The sequence below is a fragment of the Toxotes jaculatrix genome, chromosome 21 (assembly GCF_017976425.1).
Source record: "Toxotes jaculatrix isolate fToxJac2 chromosome 21, fToxJac2.pri, whole genome shotgun sequence".
Taxonomy (NCBI): domain Eukaryota; kingdom Metazoa; phylum Chordata; class Actinopteri; family Toxotidae; genus Toxotes; species Toxotes jaculatrix.
Genome location: NC_054414.1, coordinates 13,154,697 through 13,180,926, shown reverse-complemented (window position 1 = coordinate 13,180,926; position 26,230 = coordinate 13,154,697). Strand labels below are relative to the sequence as shown.

General features: G+C 43.8%; 1 protein-coding gene across 2 annotated transcripts in view; it reads right to left on the bottom strand.

The window, feature by feature from the left end:
• Window positions 1-26,230, bottom strand: part of adkb (adenosine kinase b) — a 96,497-nt gene that overhangs the window by 44,353 nt on the left and 25,914 nt on the right. For both annotated transcript variants that reach the window (XM_041066607.1, XM_041066608.1), the window contains exons 5-6: window positions 11,131-11,303; window positions 8,862-8,970 (exon numbers count right to left, since the gene is read on the bottom strand). In XM_041066607.1, the coding sequence (XP_040922541.1) occupies window positions 8,862-8,970; window positions 11,131-11,303 (282 nt within the window). The remainder of the gene's footprint in view (window positions 1-8,861; window positions 8,971-11,130; window positions 11,304-26,230) is intronic.

Genomic DNA, 26,230 nt, shown 5'->3' with positions numbered 1-26,230 from the left:
TTTGAGCCGTCGGAATGCAAATAGAGACTATTCTGGCTGCATGACACGGGATGATGCACCATTACTTATTCTGGCTCCATTCAATGTCATCATTAGCCTTTACAGTGTCAAATCCGCTCAATAAAGGGCATTATTTCCAAAAGGATAAGCGCTGCATTAATCCTTTTATGCTGCTTTCAGCAGGATGGAGTCTCCAATAGCTAATATTAATGTGCTAGGTGTCAAGAGTGAGATGGCTAATCCTGATAACGCAGGATGTACAGTCAACTTTGCAGATGGCTATCTGCCCTGGACTAGCACGCCTAATAGGCGCAGGAACAGGATGTGCTTTTAAAGCTGCACTTCCAAAACATCGTCTTCAAAGAAAACGATAATTTTCAACGGGGCTTTCTGAAGTGAGAAGATAAGCCAGAGAACGGGGGAGGACAAAATAAAAATGATGCTCGCCTCAGAGAGGAAAAATAGCTTCCTGATATAGTCCTAGCTCCCTCTTTAAAGCTGACACCTAGAACATACAGTTTATCAATTATACATGAAGCCAGAATCCATCTTCTGTTGGCAGCTTGTTTGGATCCGGCCCGAGCCTTCTCAGTGGTGAAATGTGTCTGGGAGCCCCCATCCCTCCTGTCGCCTTTTTCCACTCACAGCCTGTCCTTAAATCAATCCCTTTTTAGGCCTGAATTTATTTTTCCTGTAACAAATCTGTCTTGGCAAATGATGTCACATAAGCGGAGAGAATGACAGCCTGATGTCTATGCGGGGAACATCAACCTTGCTCCAGCTGCCTCCTCCCAAGGTGAGTAATCATGCTGAGGAGCGGTGCAGTGTGTGGATGCCAGCCAGAGTCCAAACAAACCCAGAGTCTGTTGCTCAAGATAAACAAACCAATTAGGCGGAAGGCATGTTATTCCTCAGTTGGTGGGATATTTGCTAGATGGAAAATAATCAATGCATTCTTATTTCCACGGGGTGAAACCAAAAAGTCCTGAGCAGAATAAAATCTAGGCAGAGAGGGAGAGTAAAATTATTCATTAGAAAGAAAGAAATAATGGGACTAAACTAGCTACTAGTCATGTAATTAATCCATGCAGGCTCAGTGGAGAGAGGAGAGCACAGAGGGGAAGATTCATCATAGCTTTTCGCCCCTCGCTCCCAGGGATACATGCCCTTCTTGTGTGGATGAGTCAGCTTACATCTTCTGACAATTGTGAGCCAAGGGCTTTGTCAAAAGGAACCACAGTTATTGTTTTGATTGGTCCCCCCTTGTTATGTTGGGAGCGCAAAATGCTTTCAAATGTGATTGCGCCACAGCATCTGAAAATAAGGCACGCACATATAGAACATCAAAAAAGGAAGATGTCTGTTTTTTATTTACCAAGGACAATCATTTGGCACTTTGGCGCTCTCCCTGGCCTCTCCTACACACTGGAACAAGCAGTCCTATCAGTAATTGCAGGGAGCAGCCCCGCTGGCCAGCCGAAGCATTAGACGACTGGGCTCACAGTGCATGACATTCAAGCTGGCCAATAACGACGGACATGCTAATCAAAGTGGCTCTGGCCTCCCCATCACAGTGCGACTGGAGGACTTTGCCCGGTTGGGGTGGATGTGCAGCTGCTCTGGCTGCATTTCCACTCTGCCCCTTCAGGGCCTGGGCACCAGGCTCACCACTGGCACAAGAGTCTGCATGCCGAGGAAAAAAAAAAAAAAAAAAAAAAAAAATGGCGGCAGCTAACACCACACATGAAAAATAAATGACAGCCAGCTTGTTAGCATGGCAGGGATAGAGGGAAAGAGGAAGAGAAAGAGAAAGAGAGAGGAAGGGGAGGGGGGGAAAAAAAAGAACTGGGTTAAGAGATTTAATGTGCTGCTGAAAATCTGACACTTGCCAGAGGTCCAAATGTTCCACCAGAGTAACGGCAGCCCTGCTGGCTAAGTCTCCATAAAGCCTCTAAAGCTGCTTACAATATACACTTGAGAAACAATAGATAAGGTCAGAGTACTAGCCTATGTCTGAGTGGGACCATGTATGAAAAATAAACACTTTCCCACTGCGTGTGCTAACCTCAGACATGCTAACTGAAACACAGGGTAAGAGCTGTTTGTGGCCGCATTATTAGTGCTGTAGCTATTAATCCATTAGTTGTTTACACAGCTAAAAGGAAATTAACAGAATTAGCAAAATCAAATCTTTTGAGGCACTTATCAAGCAAAAAAAATATTTTCTCCGGTTCCAATTTTTCAAATTTGAGAAAGTGCTTCTTTTCTCTGTTTTAAATCACAGTTAATGAGACTCCTGGGTGGGCAAAAGTAATTTTACATAACTTTGGACACTACTGGAAGTGGTGATGGCCATTTTTCCCTATAGACAAAAAAAAATAGTGATGTCAATAGTGAATCAAAGTTTTTGACTAGATTTTTGCTGAATGTGCATCCCATGCTGGATTATCTGGCAGTAACAATGGAAATTACTAAATAGAGTAGTAATAAGAGAATGCAATCACACTGATTGGCTACTGCTGAAAAAATGCCACCATAAATAGCATAAAAGTTGATGTCTGACATTATGAAAATCTTGATAATTCTAACTTAAATTAATTATCAAATCATTGCAAAATATTATACTATCCTCAGAAGTCATTAGTATCCTTTAAAAAGGGAGAGGAAAAAAATACTGGCAGTTTACAATGGATTCAGGCCAAACTGGCAGAAGGAAGATATGCACAGGCTTATTACAGACCATAAACAAATTACAGCGACATAAAAGGGAAAAATGAAACCTTGCAGAAGGAAACAATTCTCAAAGAACAGTGTCCAGCATCTGCCGCACAGAGATGCACATCTGTGGTGATTCTTTGTAGGACGCTCTTACAAACTGTCAAGCTGACCCCAACGCTGCGGATGGTCTGTGGTGAGGAGAATATTCCAGCAATATTTATTCAGTCGAGGCTTTATGCTCCAGCATGATAATATAACAGTGTCTGACACTTAACTCTACTTACTATCTTTGCCCAGGAGAGACACTATCCTAAAGCGTCTGCGGTTCCATCATGTGAATCTTAATCAGATACTTAGCCAGTAGAGCAGGTTTTTACTCTCCCTGGTGAGAGTATCAACACATGGCCATCAGGCACAATTCACGGCCGCAAAGTGGCTATTTATTTTCTGCTCAGCATTACTTGACAAATAATTACTCAGTCTATTCAATTAAGCTGTGGAACTCGAACAAATGGCCACAACATCCCAGTGTAGGACTGAAACATTATTCTGCGTTTTACAACTTGGTCTCATGAATAAAAAGGCACACACACACACACACACACACTGGTTGCTTTGATGCAGAGGCAGCGAGAGGACAAGGTGATGGAAAGTAGAAATATCATTAAGTCTGAACTATTTCATCCCCTTTACAGCGAGGCAGAGAAAAACAGACTTGTTGCCGGTGGAGCAGATGCACACAGTAATCTGGGGTGAAAGGACATGGTGTTTTCCCTGCTGAAGAAGAAAAACTGTTTTTACAAGGTAACGTGGGTGTACAAGGAGAAAGTCGCTGCATGCTGGTAGAGTAATATGGACTACAGCCTGGAAGCCTGCCAGAGTCCAAAAATGTGCCCCCCCCCCACCCCACTCCCACACCCATCCCCTTCCACTAGGCAATTACTCAAGATACAGGGGATTAAAGCATTTTTTCCCCCACGTTGTTGTTCAAATTAGGATGCCGGAAATAAAAACTCTCAAAATAAAACCAGCGCAGCCCTGCCAACTTTTAAGTATTTCCACACACGTTTCAAAAAAAAAAAAAAATTAATAAAAATAAATCGCACAAATACACAAATCTAAACAAAAATAGATGGCACTGTGATGAGAACTTCTCCTCCATAATAACAAAATGAAGTGAACTCCTGACATCGTGAAGGTTTTCTCTCAACAATTTCAAATATATTTGCTTTTCTAAAGTTAACTATGTTTATATTTTAGATAATCAAACAAATAAGTGGAACAATCAACTGTGGGGGAAAGTAATTAAGTATATTTACCCTAGTGCTATACAGCACAGTTTTGAGGTCATTGTGCTTTACCTGGGTATCTCCACGCTACTTTGTAAATATAATGAATTTCAAAGGGGACTCTCACAGTTTATAATGTGGTGAGTGTGCATCTCCATCCTGACCAGCTACATTAAAAGTCATCAGTAATAATACTCCAGTAATATGTTGTCTTTATAAGAATATAACAGGTCTCATTATATGCATGAATTCATTCAGTCAGAATTATATGAAAGATTCAATAATCAACATAAAGAATTCTACACATGGTGACCTTAAGCAAAAAAATTTAATGTAGGACTGAAATCTTTTTCCACCTCTGACATGCAGTAGTAAAACCAAATCAGGAGTAAGGATAATTGTAAACAACCTAAATAAATCCCAGTCGAGTGAAAGCCACAGGAAGTCTCAGCAGCCAGCGTCGTTTGGCCTCTCCACCCTAATTTGCCACGCTCCGCCCACTCAGGCCTGCAGGGCTGTGGAGCTGGCTGATCCTCCAGAAGTGCCGGGCCAGCCCATACGTCCCACTGGCACGGGACGCCCCACCGAGAGCCAATCACCAAGCCCGCACTCCTGACAGCTCATTACCACTCAATTAGGCAGGTGCACCTCCACGCACAGCCTTCTGACAAATACAGCCCTCCCAGATGGATGTTTAACATTCGAGAGAATTATATAGTGACAGCAAACACTAAACGCCTCACCCTTATCACTTGATTGCCTCAAGATTGAAATCCTATAATTGGCCCAGGCCAGCGGGAGAAAAAAAATAAATAAGCCAATAAATATGATGCAGTCGGCTTGTAATTGAACAATTATGAATTCATATTCATAAGATGCTTGCTGGCAATTACAAAATGCCATCTGATTAGGCGCAATTTGAAATGACATTGTTCCATGCTAAAGACACCGTGGTGTCAGCCTAATAAAGAGAAGACACATCATAGCAGTTGCTCGCCCACCGACATGACCTCCAGAGATGGGAGACATGCTGACACAGTGGCTTGGCCGCTGACGGACGGGACTTGGCACCCATCGCTCTTTGTCCCCTGCACCTACTGCTCACACTCACTCACACAGAAAAACGCCGCCACCAAAGGTTGACTTTCAAATTTTAACACCAGTGGGCACAGATTGTGCACATAACAAAACACAAGCAAGGCGAAAAAATGTTGATCCCTTGAGAACAGATTCTAATCAAGATGAAATGATTTACAAATCTATTTAATAAGGCTTGCCAGAAGTCAAACTTGGCATGTAAATGCGGTGGGGATTAAATTTCATCGGCAACCAAGACTGTAACTGATCGCCTGCAGACAAAGGGGGAGCCTGCCAGTTTTTTTTCTCCCCCCTCCACTTCTCTTCTCTTCCCTCCCTTCCTCTTTCTCTCCACTGCCTGCATTTTGCCTCGTGATCCCTCCCTGGCTCTGTGGAAGGACAGGGGCAGTGCAGAGTGGTGCAGTACAGAGTGGAGAGAAAAGACAGAAAAGACAGAAAAGGAGAGGGAGGAAGGAGGGAGGAGATGGAGACGGAGGTAGGGTGTAATACTGGAGATAAAAAGCAGTGGTGAGAGGCAGAGTAGAAGGAGAAGGGAGGATAGAGAGGAAGGACAGAGGAAGAGAGGAGAGAAGGCTCAAGGTCAACGTGAGGACAGCACGGTCCTCTGAGTTGGACAGAGACACAGCCGCAGTCACCTCTGTGCTAATCAGCCCTTCGGCTGGCTGATGAGGTGTCAGTTAGTTGTGTGTGTGTGTGGAAAATCTCTCCCTTCGCTTTTTTGGCTGCAAATTGCAGGGGCTGGTGGGGCGGAGTAACAATGTGTGTGTGTATAAGTGTGTGTGTGTGTGTGTGTGTGCCACTCTGGGGTGTAAGCAGGCTGACGTGCTGCTTGTGGTGCCAGTATTGCGCTTTTTTTTTTTGCTTTTGCCCTCCCCTTCTCCTCTTTTTTCTTGCATATTATGCTACAGTGACTGAAGCTGAACTCAGCTTTCCCCTGCAGCGAGGGCAAGAACACAACTGCCAATTAATGCTATATGCAGTGTGCCAGTGTTAACAGTGTGAGGCATTCCACTTCAACTTGCTGCGCTGCTTGAAAAAAGGAAAAAAAAAAAAAAAAAAAAAAAAAAAAGAGGTGGGGTAGCTGTTTTCCTCAGGCGTGGCTAACCTCTTGATGGCTAACAGAGATTGCGCCGTTAGCTCAGGGCGTAAACTAACAGCGTCCACAGCTGTGATCAGGTTTGTGACCTAACAGCACTGCAGCTTGTGTCTCATTGGGTGAGTTTTGTGTATCAAGCCAGTTGGCAGAGGCGAGTGTCTCCTCCGTCTATCCTTGGGTTATTTCTGACCATCTGTGCCCAGTCATTAACAGGCCTTTTCACAGTCAATTGTCTTGTTCGTCTCCCTTCTTCTTTTTATCTGTTACTTGCTCCACACAAGACCAGGAGATGGGCTGAGTGCTTCTGTTTTTTTTGCTGAATGTAAATGGCATAAGTTAGGACAGCCCATTTTATTAGCTGGGGCTGAGGAGAGCTGTGGAGCCATAGGTTAATTCAAAGTGGCATCATGGAGGATGCATCAAGCAGTGGAGATCAAATTACAGGGCAAAGCGCTCAGTGTTAAGAAAAACAAGCCAGTGGTATGCTGCAGAATGTGTGCGTGCACGCTGAGTGTGTTTAGCAGCAAGTGTATGTGTGTGTCTATGAGGGACTGGAGAAAGAGAGAGGGGGGAGGCAAAGGAGACAGTAAAAGGAGAGGAGAAAGGGGGGGGGGGGGTGTCCATAGAGGGCCAAGGGGGGGATGGGGATGGAAGGAAAGGGGGAGCGAAGGGAAGGGGGGAGGTAGAGGAGGCTAACTGGGCCAGCACGCACACATCACCCCCACCAATTAGAGTCACTCATCTCCCCTTTGCACAATACATCACCCTCCATTTCTGATGTTTACAATCGTTGGGGAAAGAAATAACTGTAAACATCACTGCAGCAGCGAAGGCATTCAACGCAAAAAAAAAAAAAGATATCGTCTGCCTGAAATGCGTTTAGCCATTCCTTCTTCCCCCTCACGCCTTTGTTATTGGTCTTTGTGCAATGATTTGCCTAAGGACCCAGATTTCCTAGCAACAGCCTGCCACCAAACATTTGGCAGGAGTTCAACATTCTCTCTCTTTGTGAGAAATGGCAGTGCTGCCTCCCTGCTCTGCGTCTGCCACCAGCCCTGCTGCTGCTGCCGCCGCTGCTGCTGGATGAGCCAGACTGGCTGCAAGAGCCCCTCTAATAATTCTGTTTTCATCCAATCACACCACATAGTAGCAGGCACCTTGAGAGCCTCTGCCAGGAATCATCAATCACCTCTTTAACACACATGCTCCAACAAACACAGGCACATGTGCGGGCAAATAACATGCTAACATACACACATTTGCGCTTTCTGGTAATTAAATTTAGAGATTAGTGTGTACAAGACCGCGTACACCGTGAAAATCAACAAAGCACATTAATAAAAAGCAGAGGTTGGTATAGTGAGTGAGAGAGAGGGAGAAAATATACAATCTGGCTATAAATTGGGTAAATACTTCTGAGTGCTCCCGACAAGGTTAATGGAGAGAGGAGGCCTTAGTGAACACCGGTCTAGACACGCCACACAGTATTAAGTGGGAAAAGCTGTGGCAGTGTATCTGGCTAAGTACTTTAGAAGTGCGAATGGGACTCTAATAAAGCGAATGATCCCCCTGTTTTGACAAAGAGGCCCAGGAGGGACGCCGAACACCACGTTTGAGATTCCAAGCACTGACAAACACCCATTTGTGGCCCTTCTATCCCTCCTCAAATCCCACGGAAGCTTTTCCCTGCGCGCAAGACTGCCGGATGTGGGCAAAACCCAACTGCCAATTTGCAGAGGATGTGCCATGTTTGCTAATGCGAAGCAGAGGCTAAAAATGAGACCACACAAACTCTGGAGGATGGACTGACTGATCTGCTTTCTGGCACAAGCACTGACAGCTTTTTTTTTTGGGGGGGGGGGGTATTTGTTTCTGCAACTGGGCGGCTAATTATGAAAGCTCCGTCATTATTGCACTACAGTATACTCATGTTTAGAGGGCTTGTGGGCAACAGGGGGAGTATTGTGAATTTCACTTGGGACATAATGCCAAGGAGTATGTTGATGGCTGGGCTGTAAGGCTGATTTATGCCGATAATGAACTGCTTAAAGACGTGGAATGCAGTGCAATTTCAGGGCTATCATTTTGACTTGAGATCAGAGAAAATGTTGATCTGCCGGAATTAAATATAATCCCAAACAGTGAAACATGAGCATGGCAGGCCATCCAACTCCAGAAGCTGTAAGTGAAGACATTACCTCAGTGGTGCAGCTTGAGTGTGTGAGAATGTCTAAGAGCACATCTGTCCTCCTCAATCTGTGTGTGTGTGTGTGTGTGTGTGTGTGTGTTTTGTCTGCAAGGGGAAGACTGTGTAGGAGGGGGTAAAGCCGAATGAACTTGCATAATCAATTTTCACACTTTCACAGCACCTGTTGGCTTGTCTTCACGTTAAAAAAGGAATGAATGAATGCATCACATGTAGAACAATTTCACACTGTGCTGCAGTTCCGTGCACAAAGACGAGGGGAAAATAGGGAGAATGGAGCTGTATTGTCTCAATAGGTAACATAGCTCATTTCACTTGACAAAGGATGAATGGATATATTGACAATGTAGAAGGCGCGCTGAGGCATTTCCTGAATAAAGCCTCTTAACATTTTGTCCTCTTCTGGCAATAGAGTTGGGGAACAGTCATTTTGAATGTAGAGGGTCTCACTTACCGCAATATAATAGACCTTGGCTTTCTTCACCAGCTCCCAGTTGCTGTCCAAGTCCAGGTGTTTTTCCTTTTTGTAGCAGTTTGCCGCTGCCAGGTTAGCAACAAGGGACCTGCCGAGACAGACCCCATAAATCTTCTGCCTCGCTTATCATCCATCTTAATTTTGTCTCAAAAACATCCCTAAAAACACTCGGGCCCCAGACTTTCTTTTGTTCTTTCTCGATATAAAAGGATGATAATGGTTTCTGAGAATGTCTGAACCAAGGTGAAATAAAGTCATCTGGATGGCTTTATTTTAAAAAAATGGGTTATCTCAAACACCACAAAAGGAGAGATTAAAATAAACAGAAGGATTTTCAAGGCCAACAATGAACCTCCTCCATATTATCACATCACCTGGAAAAGTGGTCCATTGTTAACAAAGGTGGAAAAACAACAGAAATACATTACTAAATGAACACTTGAGTTGAGTACTGAGTGGTGGAAGCTGGAAAGTGAAGCAGGTGGCATTATCTTAACATAGCTCATTAGCCAGTCCTCGTGTGCTGTCTCTTTATGAATGGCCATCAAAATGAGTACAACCATCATCGCTACTTAGGGGCGACCATATGACAGGAGGGTGCAGCTACAGGAAGAGATCCGTTCTCACATGGCGAGAAAAAGCTGCTCACCATGGTTAGCATCAAAGAAAAGAGTAACAGAGTGCTAAGTTGATCAGAGTGTGAGGACGAAGGCTACGATATGACAGCAGGATTGGGACTGCACTTGACCTAAGCAGTAATGGACTCAAAGGTTAGAACAAGGATGACAGACAAAATGCGTATCATTACTGAGCAAGTCCAATAGACGTGAGAAAAGTACAGCACTCTGGAAAAATGTTTAAGATGTTAAACTACAATAGGCAACTGGGGAACTTCAGAGCACAACTTTCACCAGTCCCTGCAGGAGTTTGCAATCTTGCAGTGTCTGTAATAATCACAAGATTCTGCATTTCTAAACTAACATATAAAATTAACCATTTGTTTGGAGCTAGGTGGCAGTGCTAAATGGTTGGAAGTATTAAGGTTACCTTACAGACTCAATCAGGGAAATCAAATGACAGAATACCAACTGGTACTTATTACGTATTGAGAATTTCAGCAAGTTCTTTAAACAATCTCAAATGTAAATACTTTAAATGTTAGCACACTGTATCGCAAATTAGTACAAAGTTGGTCACAAATTATAGCACAATTTTGTTTTTACAAAAGCTGAAGCAAAATGAGTCACTTTGAGCTGCAATTATCACACAAAAACTCTGAGATCCTGACGGGACTGACTGATTGAACCTTTGATTATACATGTAAGAACTGAATAAACTTATTCCCTAATGCCTAAATTGTGATTATTCAACATACAGTATCTTCACAGATTGGAACTAGAATTGTCAGATTTGAGTAGTGGAGGCAGATTTTTTTTCTTTGAAGACTTTGCACTAATCAAAGCCCGGGGGCTGTGACATACTGGCTCCCAATCCTTCAAAGCCATCACCCTTCCAATCTGGCCCTGCCGGCGACCTTTCCACTGGCCTCCTGAGCTGTCTGTTAAACACCTGTAAGAAATATTACAGAGCTCGTCTCCCTGAGCACGGCACCTGACCTTTTCAGGTGTCAGAGCCCACATCAAACAAGCCCACTAAGACCATTCAGCGGGGCCGGCTCCCGGGGCGGTCAGGGTCCAGCCGTTGACTGACTGACAACTCCAGTAGCAGCGGATGAAGGGCTGCAGAGGAGGGGAGTGTTTAGAGAAGGAGGTTATTGATCCACACCTGGTCTATCATGAACTGGAGCCCTCACTGTTAGTGATATCTGTGTGCGTGAGTGTATGTGTATGTGTGTGTGTGCGCAGGCTTTGACCTCTGCTGTCTCAGACATGCTGATGATGATGCTAGCGTGAGAGTCGTCAGAGAAGCTAAAGCCCCTTTTTACAGCCGAGAAGGCTGACAGGTGAGAGCTGGGATAGCCCAGCCATCTCTAACACATTGCTACTGTCAGCCTATAGATGGATGACAACCCACTGGGGCGGCAGAGACTGAGTGGGGGCCTGGAAAAACACACTCAAGCTGTGCTTTTTCCTTTTGATGTGTGAGCCGAGCTATGATTCCCTGTTATGACTTCCAGCCCCAAGGAGTCAACTGCCTGCCTGAGGATGTACAAATGAACCAAAAGGACTTTTTCAAATGCGAGCTAGCAGGTCACTTCTTGGTCAGGGGTGACTAAAAGGTGGCTAACCTATTGTCCCCGGTGATGCAGGCTGCACAGGTACCGGTCGGCTCTTCGTTTTGCTCATAGTAATGGGCGTCGACGTGGGCTTCTTCTGCCTTCTTCTTCAGGATCTCCCCAAAGTGGTCGGTACCGATGCACCCGAAGAAGGTAGCCACCTTGTGGGGTTCCTGGATCATCCACTAAGAAAGAGAAAATAAAAACAGCAGTTAGAGTGAGCTCAGTTTACAAAATATAAGTCTGTTTAAAGGGTCAAGTTCAGCCAAGGCAGATGGCACACAAACTGTAGCTTCACAGCAAACATACTGCTTGTGATATATGAGGGCTACGAGCTGTCGTAAACAACCCAAGACCAATTCCACTCCACACAGAGGCAGTATTCTCATCCAAGCACTCCTTCCTCCCTGTGTGCTAAAAACAGTCTCATCTCCTTATTTACACAAACCCAATAATTCAAGGCTCCATCCTACTTATGCAAACACAGACTCTCTGTGTGAGAGAGAGTGTGTACCTGCTACCACAGGACACTCCTCGAACTGCTCGTCGGCCATTTTTTGGTCTCGACAGTCCTGATGTACTCAGTGACTTTTACCTGATGAGAGAGGGGGGCTGCTCGAATTCTACAGTGATCAGGTTTAACCTCCAAAGATTTATTGACGTACAGTACGTGCTGCTGTTTGCTCATTTTATTGCAGCCTCCTGTTTTGTTGCTGACGGGGGCCCCTTGTGAATGAGATGTTGCTGCTTCCGGGGATGACCTGTATATGTGTGAAATTAATCATTTCACACGACCAAATAGCATCTCGGTAGGGGAAGAAAAATGCATTTTCATCACCCGTCCTGAGATGCACTCCCCTGTTATTTTGCACTCCCCCCTCTGGTCTCTAGGTAACTAGTTCAGATGGAAAAAATAAATAATCAAATAGAAAAATAAAATTACCCAGGAAAAGATTCATTACTTTATGTAAGGCTCAGGTGCATTTTCAGACCAAGGCTGCCAATTTACAAAAACAGCTGATGTGGAAGAGTTTTGGTTTCTTTAAAAAAAAAATAAAAAAAAAATCAGGCTGCAAATAATGACTGTTTTCACTATCCATGTTTCCTGTGTTTTTGATGAAAAATTCCCCATCATCATTTTCCATAGCCCAAGGTGATATCTTCAAATTGTGTGTTTTGTATGACCAACAGTCCAGAACCCAAAAGTATTCAATTTATAGGGAGTGACAGTTCCTCCTGTTAAGTAGAAGCTGCAACCAGCAAATGTTTGGCATTTTTTTCAAACTATACACAAAAAGCAAAACAACTGTTTTGGTGGTGATTTTTTTTTTGTCAACAGACAAATCAATTAATCGACTAATCTTTTCAGCACTAGTGCCAGCAAAATGAACAGTAACAATGCCACATATGCCTGCTGTATCTTGGTCCATGACTGGGCCTACCACGTGTCATCTCAAGTCATGGTTCAGTCACTCAGCTGTGCTTGCTCCCCCCCAGCCCCTACCCCCCCCCCCCCCCCCCCACCTGGCGGAAATACGCAAACATGTACACACACGCACGCGCAAATCCACAGCGAAAGCTGACAGAAGCGAGCTCTTCTTCCCTAACCTCTTGCTGCAGGCACCTCACACTTATCAAGGTCACTGGCTCGGGTACACGTCAAGTCCAATCTGATTTTCCCTTCGCAGTGATGAGCTCCAAATCCAAGGTTAGGAGCTGTAGGCTGTAAATAATGACAGCACGGCCCCTCCATTTGCAGGCCTCTCAGGTGGGAATAGAGAGGGCCACTCAGGGGCCCCCGTCCCCCTGATGACAGCATGGTGAATCACAGTGCCCCCCCTCCCTCAGCACACCCCCGCACCACCCTTCACCACCATCACCGCCTGAATTCTCCTGCTTCCTCCACCTCTTCTCCTTCTCTCTCTCTGACCGTCAGCTGTACTCTCACTGCCAGCTCAGCTTGTCATTTTACAGGGTCATTAACAGACACACATACACACTAACATGTGCATGAGTACACAGTGCACCCACACAGGGAAAAGGCTGACACACACACACACACAGAAAAATCCTCTCTAGTGCCACAGCATCAAAACTCCCTCCCTTCCTAAAAAATCCACCCCTGCTTTTGCCAGAAGCTGCTCTCCTACTCCAATAAACACAAAGAGGCAATAGATAAGAAGAAAATGTCTTCATTATGAGCATGTAAAAAATGTATCTTGCAGTTTTTTTTCCCTTCTCCTCTGTGGTGCACAGGAGCGAGGAGTTATATCAATTCATTTCCATCCCTGGCACCCTGCAGACAATCCCTCTCCATTCCCAGATTATGTGAGATAATACCTCCATTATGACAAAAGCGCTATTCGTGGGGTCGCCGAGAGGTCAACCAACCCTGCGCTGGGTATTCATGCTTAGTCACATCCCAATTATACCGCAGTGGCAGAGGCAGAAATTGGCAAATGTACATCAAGGCGCTTCATTACTGAGGGCCGCTCCAGTGAAATTAAGCAGCAGATGAGACAGAGTGAGATTTGCCCCCAGGTGGCATGTTAGAGAGAGAGAGAGAGAGAGAGAGAGAGAGAGAGAGAGAGAGAGAGAGAGAAGAGGATGGGAAGAAAGAGGGAAGCTGAAGTAACAGATTTTTCTTAAGGTGCTGGGAGCTTGTATCTTGCACAGCAGCTCATGTATATTTACTTAACTAGGGAGAACGCCGGTCCCCTAAGATTAATAAGTTCCCCTGATACACAACAGCGACGTATCTCTAGGTACATTTAGATACAGAGGGAAAACCTAATACAAACAAGTGAGAAAAATCTCCCTGAAAAGCAGGAGATAAGATGCTGCACAGGCATATTTTAGCTAAAGGCAAAGTGATGATAAGTATACTGTACATTATGTTAAGTGGAGAATAAGTCTGGCGTCTCTTTCTGTTTGGCTTCCATTTAACCAAAAATTCTCACCCTCCCCCACCTCACCTACCCCAGCACTGGGCCCGGGGGGCCCCACCAGATAGCTATTAATTATGACATCTCATGGTTGCAAGGAGACCCACTTGGAGAGCTGACCTAGGCCTGCTCCTCAACATCCAGCAGCTGCCACTCTTCACTATGGAGGCAGCCGCTCCGCGTGGCAGCTTCCAGGAGGGCAATTACACAGCCCAGATGAGATGAGGCGGCTGAATGTTTGGGACTTGAGCGCTCAGACTGCCATTAGCACTATAAGCTATTACATTCCCTCTTTCCTCTTTTTTTTTTTGCTCCCCTCCTTTCTGTCTCTGCGCTCACTTGCTGCTGTATATTGATGAAGTGGTAATGGGACCTCTAGTTAGATATTCCCACTGTAAAAACAATGTCTTGTTTCTAGTCCCCCTCAGGGGTCAATGTATTCTCCCGGAGTTGCTGGGAATCATTTCTGCTCTATTAATGATGCAATTCCAATGCAATTCAGATCTACTGAAGACGATGCACAGTGGGCTTTTGCGGGGAGCTGACAGATGACGCTGAGAGCAGCTTGACAACAAAGTGGCCTCTTCTGCACATCACTGGGAAGCTGGTTGGTCGTCACACCAGTTTCCACCCTCTCACACTGCTCTGCTCATCCTTAAAACAAGGACAGAGGAGAAGTCTCCGTTCTCCTTGTTTCACCTCACCAGCGGGATCCTCTTGAGAAGAACATGTCCGTGTCTAATGATGGTCACATTAATTATAGGCTTATCAACCCCGGCTAAAATTCAATAGGGCTATTTATAGAGGCCTAAAATAGCTGAGGGCGAGGGTGCTGCACGCCGGGGTGGCCTGTAACAGCCTCCTCTCACTCCACAGCCTGTCTTTTAGAGCCAGAGGTGGAGGCTGATATCCGTGTTTCTTTTTACTGTGCAGTTAAAACAACTAGCAAACATCTGTCCATCAGGGCCTGTCATGGCGAGTGCTTTTATATAAAGCACGGCAGAGCGGAGGGCCCTCACCACGAGCGCTGACATTGATGAGGTCTGGCAGCTTCCATTAAATCACTCTTTCCTGTGAAGTGCCAGGCATCAAAGCAACTGGCCGAGGATTTTTCACTCAATCAGGTGACACACAAGCCCCCCCCCGCCCTGCCCCAAATCCCACTCTCCTCCCTGTACTCTCAGGGGCTGAAGCCTTCTGGTCAATAACTCCAATCAGTTCAATTTCATGCACAGTTAGCCATGTTGGGGTGCTAGGGCATGGCCCGCGTCGAGTCGAGGTTGCATATGTTTTTGTCGCTGTTGTTGTTTTTCTTTAATTTTTTCTCTTCCCTGGGAGGATTGATAAGTGGGGTGGGGACCTGTACTGTGTAAAAGTGGAGACTAGCCAGGGCTAGCATGGTTGTTTTAACTCTGCCTCACCACAGCAGGCTCCCTGCCAAGCCATTAAAAGTCTCTGTGCTCTGCTTCAGTGACACAGCTGAAAGAATAGAGAGCAGGCGAGAGGGAGAGCTGTAAATGATCAACACGATAATGAGCTGATTATCAGTCAAAGGCATGGATAAGCTCTCTCTCCAGTAATTTCCTTTCAGATCAGTCAACCACATTCTCCTCTCTGCAATCAACACTCAAAGGGGAGGCATAGCATGTAGCCCGATGGGAATCTGGCCCAATATCAGCTTCAAATATTCAGATCCTCGTGGTCTTCTGATCAGTGCCTGGCCCGTCCCTTGCTGACACACCAGCATGGTGGGGAGGCTTGTGTTTTACTACTCAAGTCTGCTTTTGTAATGGTTGTTTCACAGTTGTCATGCGGCGTTAGGTTCTGGCTGCAGGGCAATGTAACGCTGACTGATGCTCTACTGATGTACAGTACTGTACAGTCTGTAAGTATTTAAACAGTGTCTCATTTCCTTTTGTTTTGGCTCTACTTCAGTATTAGAGATTTAACAACTAAGGTCAAAGTGCTGAGGCTCAGTTTTAAAGATATCAATAAATGGAGGCTTGTTAGAAAACGGTTTTGTCCTAGAGATCAGTATGCGTCCTTCCTGGTGACCACATGGTGTATTAATAGGCATAACTATGAAGTCAAGTCAGTGAAACCATCACAGATTTTTGAATTCTTCCACCTTTCTGCTTTTCCCATCAAATCAAACTGACTGTGAGGTCCCATTAGTTTACACTTCATTCCTACATGTGTAACATGTAACATTCACACGCAGGCACCACGAATTCATAGTGAATAAAAAAAAAATCTGTTTTCATCTGCATTTATCACATTTTCTTCTCTTCTATTGAACTTCTAACACTTCTGCCTCAGTCAAGTGAAAAAAACTTTTGTGATATGACAGGGTTTTTTGTTTTGTTTTTTTCAAATCTGTGCTGTTCTTGTATTTTGGATATTTTCTTTTTTATGTGCAAATTGAAAGTGTGCATAAAAGCAGGTGGGCTGAGAACCATCAATTGTTTCATTTCAGATCCAGTGTGATGGGGACGAAACCAACATACACCACAAATGTGTCACTGTCCAAATACTTCTGGACCGCACATGGTATCAACTGTGTCTCTGAATCTGAATATGAATCTAAAACCTGATAAACAAAAAATAAAAACCCAGAACAGTGAGGATGCTACAAGTGAGGGGGAAATGAACAGTCTGTCTATGCTAGACACTGGTACACTTCCCCAGGGGAGTGATGTTAGACAACACAAAACAAACGAAGGCAGCTCGCGTGTCCGCGTACACATATGTGTGTCACAGACGGGGCGGCGGGCGGGGAGGTGACAGCTCCCAGGAACAGCCCCCGATGATAAGCATCAAACTCGATGAAGCGCCGACACACTCCATAGGTTCTGATGTTAAACACGACAAGAATGTCCCCGACAGTATCTCTGCACCCTCTTCAGAGAGCTATCAAAGGGCAAGTTCAGTGAGCACACAAAATAAACACCTCCACATCCCTCCCCACCAAACACACAAACGCACGCACACATATACACACCTCCTAACACATCTTGCAGCAGCATCTTCGCACTGCATAGGAATCAGGGATGTGTCGCTGTCTCCAGGCGCCAAGTTTATCTAAAAAGGAAACACCTGATTTTTTTTTTTTGAGGAGGAGGGGGCTTCTTTTCATTCCTCGCCTCCCTTGTTAAACACACAACCTTGATTTTGTTTCTGTTGCCCGGGAGGGGTGAATTATTTACAGGATAAACAAGGTGATGTTGTTTCAGTCAGTCAGAGCCAAACTCCCCTATCGCAGCACCAAAGAGGCAGACGGGTTTACCTGGCAGGCATGAGGGGCTGTGCTCAGATACAGAAGCCGGGGAGCAGCCTCACAATGGCGGGCTTTACAGTGATACCTATCTGAGGGGGGGGGCTGAGGAGAGAAAATGCCTCCACACCAGATTCATGGGCTGGGAGTCCCAGACTGCTGGGTTGTCCTATTTATCTGCAGAGACAATGGTGGCTATAAAAGCACATGAGCTGATTTACTGGGTGTGTGTGTGCATGAAGTGAGGGTGGGGGGTGTTATTAAGTGATCATAAAGTGGCATTTGTGTTTGCGGGGGCTTGTTGCCATACAAGGTTCAGACGGAGAGATGATGAGGGACCTTTGCAGCTAAAGCCTCTAATCCTGTCTGCGGTCCGTGGGCTCCAGCTGGTGGGAGTGCAGCTGTGCTCGGCCCCTTCGCAGGTGAATCAGTTCTGGGCCCCCCCCCCCCCACCCCCCACAATTCCCCTGTACAGAGTATGGTGGATTTCCACGGTGCTTTGATCTCGCAGAGGTGGCAGCACCCCCCCGGATACGGTGACAGCGTGGGTGATCCGTGTTACCGAAGAGATTTTTTTTTTTTTTTTGAACATATGCCAAATGACAGCCCCGGTTTCGGGCTTAGCACAGGTCAGGCCCAACTAAATTCAATGTGGCAGTGCGGAAAATTCACTTCAAAACATTAACTGCTGGGAGGAAGTGGGCTCTAATGAGTTTCTTGACTGCATTTTGTGACATAATTTACCAACAACAAAATGATGGTGAAGATTATTCAGCAAAAACAATCCCAGACATCCCAGACATTATTAACCCTAATCTCCCAGCATATCCATTATTGGATCACTGACACATTTCTGTATTGTTTAACAGTAATTTGTACATATATAAAGTAGGTCCCTGAACATAAGCAGCTTAAAAGGCGGCTGCCACAAATTCAGTTAATGGTGGTCGTGTTGCATTATTTCAGCTAAATACTGGTGTTTTCGAGGAAACCAGGCTAGCAGGAGGGGATGCATTGCACTCATCAGAAATAAGCAGACAAAACAGCTGTGCTCCCAGCTTGACCTCTGACCCTGTCTGCATGTTCGCTGCAAACTGATTCACATTTAACACACTGGTTGACTTTGACAGGGACACAATGGGAGGATATGATTCGGCCCTCGGCGCAGATCGAAAAACAACATTCCTAATGTCTTTACGCATTGTAGCAAGATCCCACCGATCATATTACTCATGCCTTTGTGTCCTTTTCTGCAGGCAAAGAGGTTTCTCTTCATGTTACCAGCTGGAAATATCAGTGATGAGCTTCTCCGCTTACTAAGCTCACTTGTGTAAAGTCAGTTTGTGTGCAGATTCTGTGGCCGGCTGGCTGCACAGGTAAGCAGAAAATAGCTCTTAGCTCCGGCCTGACCTTGAGAAGGATGCCATTCAATCAGTGAGCTTGCCGCAGTAAAGGCCCTATCATTGCACTAATAGACTGAATCTTCCTCTCTGCCCGGATCATGAACAATGCATGGATGGCTTCCTCCTGCTTGGCAAGTTAAAGGGGCAATTTATTCAATAAATTAAACAGAGAAAATAAGCCATGATGAAAGAAATACTGCTGCTGCTCTTGGGGGGATATAGATTTAACCTGTGTAACAGTCTGCACACCTAATTTAATTTTCAGTTTATAGACATAACAGAATTGGATGACGGCAATTGACAAAACAGTTAAAATGCAAGACTGAACAGACTGTGCTCGTGTTCTCATTGCCAAGAACGAACATCAGAGGTGGAGAGTGTGTGCAGCGTGCTCCTTATCTACACCCCATCATCCAGCTGGAAGCAGACAGAGTCAACGTAATAAGGAGAAGATTTAAGAACAGTTGCCCGCTTTGAACTTTGAGGTTGTGCGATCAAATTCCACCTTATCAACTGGCAGCTTAAACAAGTTGTGTTATTTTTCTGACGGTTTACGGAGAGAGGGTGTGAAAGTAAATTGAGGAGGAGAACAAGCTGGAACCATCATAACTGCTGGCTGCTGCAGTGCATCGTGACAAACAACGGCGAAAAAACTTGGGATTTATTGCTCTGATAACCTTCCAGATTTCTTCGGCTGGTGCTGTATGCCAGACAACTCTGACAGAGTTATGCATCATTAATCCCCATGAACACTGCCAGTGATAAATAACGCTCTGCGTCCCTATGAAAAATAAGGCAGTTATTACAAAACCATAAAGAATGGCATTCGTATCATCACTTCAAGCAGATAATAATGTAAAGATACAGTGTTTCGGGGATTCAAAAGCACACTCACAGTGACAGTGAGCAGTATATTTCTGCTCTCGTCAATGTGCTATTGGAGAAAGAGCTCCCAATAAATAACAGCACTCGAGCAGAGCAAATCAAAGATCTTTATATCCATGCCATACAGCTGCAACACTGAGCGGACACTCAAGCTCTCAAATACCATTTAGTACGTAACAAACCAAGGTAAATGATGACGAAGCTTCATCTTTGCATTCACGAGCAGCAAAGCAGCAAATGGAGGCACTCAGAGCACAACAAAAATAAAGCGCGTCTCATAACCTGTTGCTCGACGTTTCCCACAAAGAGCAGCTTATTTCACTCATCTGACAATTTCTCAAGGCTCAGACTTGAATCCAGTCCAATAAACATAGTAATACTATATCCCCTACAGGTGTAAATTCTTGGTGGTTAAGCAGTGCAAAGAGAAACTAGAAGGAACTCCTTCTGATACAGAGATGTTTCCAGCACCAGATGCTGTGGGGCCCTCTCTTGTGAGAAGCCGGGCGAAGATCACTTACTTTCCTATTGAGAGTTGGAACATAAATTCAAACCCTGCTATAAATCAAATATAAATTTTCAGCTCCCCTCACTTTCCCGGGAACGGCTGCAATAACAATGTCATTCGACTCTGCCTGGTTACCATTAATGCTCTGGATTCCATCCATGCTAATGATTTGGTCCTGTATCCTGTGCGTTTTACAAAACCCTGCAGAAAGAGAAGGGAAATATTACTGACCTATTTAACGCTTTGCAGGATAAGAGAAGAAACTAAGGTCTGTGGTCGATGCTCTTTACATACACAGTATTTCCAAACTCCTTCAAAATGGATTCTCCCTGCCAGATATAACACCCTGTGCGCCAATAATGTTAATATACCGAACCTCTGCGGCTGCGACTTTCACATTTCTAGACAGTAAAGTTTCTGAGCCAGAAAGGAGGACAATGCACTCCAGTTAGATCTAACTTGAGTGAAAAATGTGATTTCTATTTAGATATTGTTTTGTGTGCCAACAAGCCTCTCCTTCTGCCAAAAAACAGAATTCGATCTCATTCAGTCTATTTTCTCCTTGAAATCACAGTCTCATAATAATCTTTAAAAACTGAGCATGTGCCAAGACTGATTCACCTAACTCCCAGCCTACACTGAATATTTACTGGAATGGCCACATATCACTGCTTGAGCAGTTTTCATAACCCAGATATATACAGTCTAGTATCAGAATCAAATTCATATGTTTATCTCACATAGTGTAAACAGACGTTTTGATTCCAGTGAAACCATAACCCCAAAGTAGGGCACAGGGAGCTGATTCTGGTTACAGAGACTGTTTAGAGAGAGCCATTCTGGGTGAAGCACACTTTACTTTTTAAGCAAAAAGCAAACCAATTTCAGCGCAGCACCTGCACCCTTCTGCCCTGTTGGCTTTGGCGAAGCAGACTCAATGAGTTTTCAACACTACAGGGCTGTGTGCCTGTAAGAATGTGCACTGACAGAAGGCTTTTAGAGAAGAACCAAGGTCACCACTACAGTAACACAACACAGAGGATCTGCTCAGAGCCAGGGGGAAGAGCTGTGTCTCTCTCACACCCTTGAAATAAAAAACAATGAGTACAGAAGGATACCAAGTTCAATAAACTTGACTTCACTTTGTAACCTCTGCAGAAAGACTAAGTAACAGAGAGGCTAACAAGTTGTGCTTGCTCTTATGGTACTTTACTATAAACCAACCGTGTGTACAACTAAACAAATCCATCATTGCAGCATCACGTTTATCTAAAAGACAAATGGTTGTGGCTCATAATCTGAGCAGAATTAATATAGGCTGTGTTCACGTCTACATTCTCTCTGCATGAAAAAAATTCAGCCCCTCTCATTCTTTTGAAGGGAGGAAGTGAGCTGACGCAGCACAGGAGCCGAGGTGGGGGTCGTCCAAAATGACGCTGCGTGTGCGGCAAAAAAAATAAATAAATAAAATTAATCTGGTTCAGCTCTTGCTGCAGTGCAACTTGACATCATCCAGTGAGGCCGTGCTTTGGCCAATCACATACATGGCATTCCTGGTGGATTATTTTCTGATGTGTGTATTTCTGCTGATTACCTTGAGACTGTTGCTGCCATGATAACGCTCCAGACTTTTAAAACCACTGTGCTCTGTTTTGGCATATAATAAGATTTTAAACATGTTCCTCCAACTGGACTTCCCAGATCGTATTTCACCGTCTCAGTGATATATGAAATATCACACCCACATGAACGCACCCCTCTGTGCTGTTTAACGCAGGGCTTTTTTCAGTATGAACGCCGCCTTGGTGTTATAATGTCACAGGGTGATGCCAGACATGCTAGCCTCTTTCAGGGGAAATGTCTTGTAACACAGCTGCCTTCAGAGAGAAAGAAAACGACAGAAAAGCAAGCTGACATAAACTTTTCTGCTTAATAACCAGAAAAAACTGAAACTGCTGTAAGTTGTAATTCAATCCAATACAACACAAAAATAAAACACAACAATCAGATGGTAAATAAATACATGCTACTTTTGTTAAACTTGTAATCAGCTCAGGGAGGTTCTGCTTGTGGTGAAGTTTGGTTTTTCCATCTGTGTGCAAGTTAGCAGGATTTCTCAAAATCTTGTTACAGATTTTAATGAAATTTGGTGAAAAGTTGGACATTGAGCCAGGGAACAAGTAATCAGTGTCTGGTGCACATCCAGGAACTTATTAATGGACTTCTTAAGGGATAAAACTGGTGTTGTTCTATGTTTTTCATTCTGTAGTCAAATCCCAGTCCTGGGCCCAATGGTTCATAATGAAGACATAAATTCTTAAAAACAAGTCACAAGTATTTAGTTTCATGTTTTTTTTTTTTTTTAAAGGCACAGTAACTTCCTGAAACAGCTGGGCACTGTAGTTTTTAACAAACGCTACTTTCACAGGACTAAACTGTGTATTTGTTGGGATCTATTTTCAGCAGCAAATGACCACACATTTGGTGCTGAGTATTTACTGCAGCAAGTGTATGTGAGACAGACTCAACATTAACCACAGCGTAGCTCATTAATGTGTTTTTGGACAACAACTGAGCTCTGTGGCACAGAGGACTAAGGTGGGCTTCAGATACACAGAAAATACCTGTTAGTCAGATCGATTCATTGTTGGTTTTCGTCTTTTCATGGGATTTACTGGCAACAAGAAAAATACAGATCATCATCAGACTTATCCTTTAATAGTTAAAGACAGAGAATTCTTGTCATTTTCTCATGATCTATTTTGGTGTTGATTCAGATGCAAATAAATTCATATTATTAAAATAACACATTTATAAACATCTATTATTAAAATCATATTTAATGATAACAACATTTCAGGGATGAGAGGATTATGGAGCCTTGGCAAAGAAAGTGTTTTCTAGTTTTATTATTTTTATTATTATTATTATTATTATTAACACTATTCCCGAGAGGTGTTAATTCAACTAAATGGTGTGTTTTCAGGCTGTATTTTGCGGTGTTATGTTATACTTCATTTAATTAAAGAGTATTTCTAACATTTTGTCTGCCTCCTTTAAAAATACACAGTGCCAACAACGATTAAAAATAAGTTCACAAAGCACTCTTGTATTGGACCGTATCACAGTGTACAGGCGTTTCTATTTCCCTGGTCTCTCAGTGTATATGTGTGTGTGTGTGTGCACGCAAGGAGAAGATTTTTCTTTATAATTGTTAATGATGGGAAAGCCCCAGCAGGCTTCTTTAAAAGGTTGTCAGTGAAATCGCTAACAGCTGCCAGCCGCAGGAATTCAGAAATGCCAAACCAGCACTTTGTGATTGGCATAAGGAAGTTACACCCACTTTGTAATAATATGTTTCTCTTTGGTGAGGTGCCAAATGGGTCGCTGCCAATGCAGACACGACAGACTGATCAGATCATTCTGTACAAAAAAACATCAGGCCAAGGAAAACTATAATTATTTGTCTGAGGTCGAGGTTAGGTCGCTGTAAAGCTCATAAATACAAATGAGATGTAACTTATAGAACAAATCTAATAATGGTGACTCCACTCAAAAAGTCATTTGGAGGAATAAGCCTTAATTATAGCTTTCTGCCTTTACGTATTTTTACACTCTTCCATACCTAGTAGCCCCTGTGACAAGGTAATAATGGCATACACTCAGCAATGGAATAAATATTTAATGTTAATTCTTAATAGGAGTAATTTCATGTTATTTGAAATAACTAATAACTGATTTTGGTACCGTTAAGCAGCATGATACCGCACTGTTGTGACTATGCCGACGGCAGTGTTTTAAAGGAATAGTCAAGCAAACAAAAGGACTGATAACCTTTCAGAAGAAATGAGCTCAATCGTACATCTTCCTCGACTCCTCCACACCTGCTCAGGTCTGTCTGTAATAACCTGCTCCGTCTGCTCTGCAGGTGTACTCTGGGTATTTACTCCAGACCTATTTACCACAAATACATGCTACTGTATGTTACGTTCCCCCAGCAGCTCTGCTTCTTCTTCTGTGCCCTCATCCACTCCTCTTTCAGTCTCAGTCCTGGCCTTGATGATACATTTACTTTCCATAAAATCAATTTTTGAAACTCAGCAATTACCCCACGCCACAGGGAGTCAGAGGAAATCTTTAAGTCAGAGGTCCTGAAGATGCTCAATAGTCAGTCCTGTCACTTCCTGTCTGCCTGCTTCAAAACCCAGTGATGGACCTCAGTGGTAAAGATAACACTGGTCAATAAAAACCATCTGACAAGACACAAGTGCAAAAGAGGAGCTAGGCAGATGCACAGATGCAGACACCTGCATTGTTATTACACAATGTTCTGATGTATTCACACAAGAATTCCACCTAAACTACATATTCTTATAAAAGTCTATTTTTGTGAGACTTTAATTATATTGTTAACTTCCACATATCCTTCACCACTCCGCCAAGAGACTACTGAGGAAAAGACTCAATGAAATGATATTATATATGAGGTTTTCGATGGAATCTTTGATCATTGAAAAGCTTTGCCAGCTCCTGAGATTTAAGGCTTTCAAAGCAAACCTCTCTGCCGAAACCTTTCAGGCATTTTTAAAACATGCTAATTATGAATGTTATAAGTTACAGGCTAGATTTGACCCAATTTCAAACTACATACTAAATATGACACAGTATATACAATATACTCATTTTCATTGTTATTCTTTTAGCAGTTAGTATATAAGAAATCAATGTTCTCCTCTGTTTTGTTCCAACAGGAAATAAAACTTGCATCAACAAACGTCAATCTAACTGCTTAGATTTTGTTTTAGATTTTTTCAGCTGTGAGGAGCTCCTTTGTTTCCTTTGTGCATTGTTTCTTGGACACTAGTGTTCATGAACAAAAACTAAAAAAACTACTGTATACTCAAAACCATTTTAGAAAAATTAAGTAGCACAGAACTGAAAAATGGAGTCTCTTCAGTGTTGTTGTAATTCCTATTGGTTGCAGATAGAGGTCAATAAACGTCATGGATTATTTAATGCCTCTTTATGATCAAGAACTTTTTGATGGAGAAAATAATGCTTCAGAAGATCCGCAGTATTTCCACTGAGTGACATGTACAGCTGAACTACCCACCCGAAAGACCCTTGAGACAAAAACTGTGAAACTGTGAAACCCTACTGTTTGTCCCACTGCTACTTTAACAGCAGCTTTCATGAACGAAGATTTAATTTCTTTAAATGTTTACCTTTGCATCATCCCTGCCTACCCCTCCCCTGTAACATTTCCCTCCTCTCTTCCTTCCCAGGAGACAAAGCAGGCAGACAGCTCTAATAAACAGTGGCGTGAAGCCTTACAGTGACGGCGTATGCCGAGGCAACCGATGTGATCAATTATCGAGTGGCCGATTCTCTTTAATTAGAGGGTTTAAGTATTGAGTAAGCCTGGGTGGGAAGCTGAGAAGCAGCATGTAAACCAACCTCATTACACTGCAGTGATTCACCTCCAAGGAGCTGTGATCCACGCAGTGTTTACACCATACATTTGTTTCTGTGGTAACATATCGAGTGGAGGAATGGCTCGGTGACAGACTGAGTTTTTTTTTCCCCTCCTCTCCTCTACTCTCTCTCCATTTTCTTTCTTTCACTCTCCCTCCCACTCACTGCTGAAGAGGCTGTCACACTGGTTTGCCTTTTGTTGTGGAGAGTCTAGAGAGGTAGCACAATGTGTCCTAGTTAAAGCAGTGCCCCATCTGCCCGGCATAATTAGACAATTATGCTGGAAGGATCCGTCATTAATTCCTTTGTGGTGGCCAATTTCGCACCACAAAGAGGTCTCAGGTTTAGTTTTTCTTTGCACATCTCTGTTCATTTACCCTGGCCCCTGTTATCGTCCTAAAGTATTGATACTATGGCAACTTGGGGCAGGAAAATATTCTCCTGCCAATATTGACTGGTTTGTACTATTGTAGTGAAAAGGCCAAGGGGAATATTGGCTGCTGTCTTGTGCTGAATAAAAACAAGCAGCTAGAAAACAGCACCACGAAAACACAGCCAGACAAACAACAAACAACCATAGATAATGTATTGAGGTTAGGTATACTGATGAAATATGCATTAT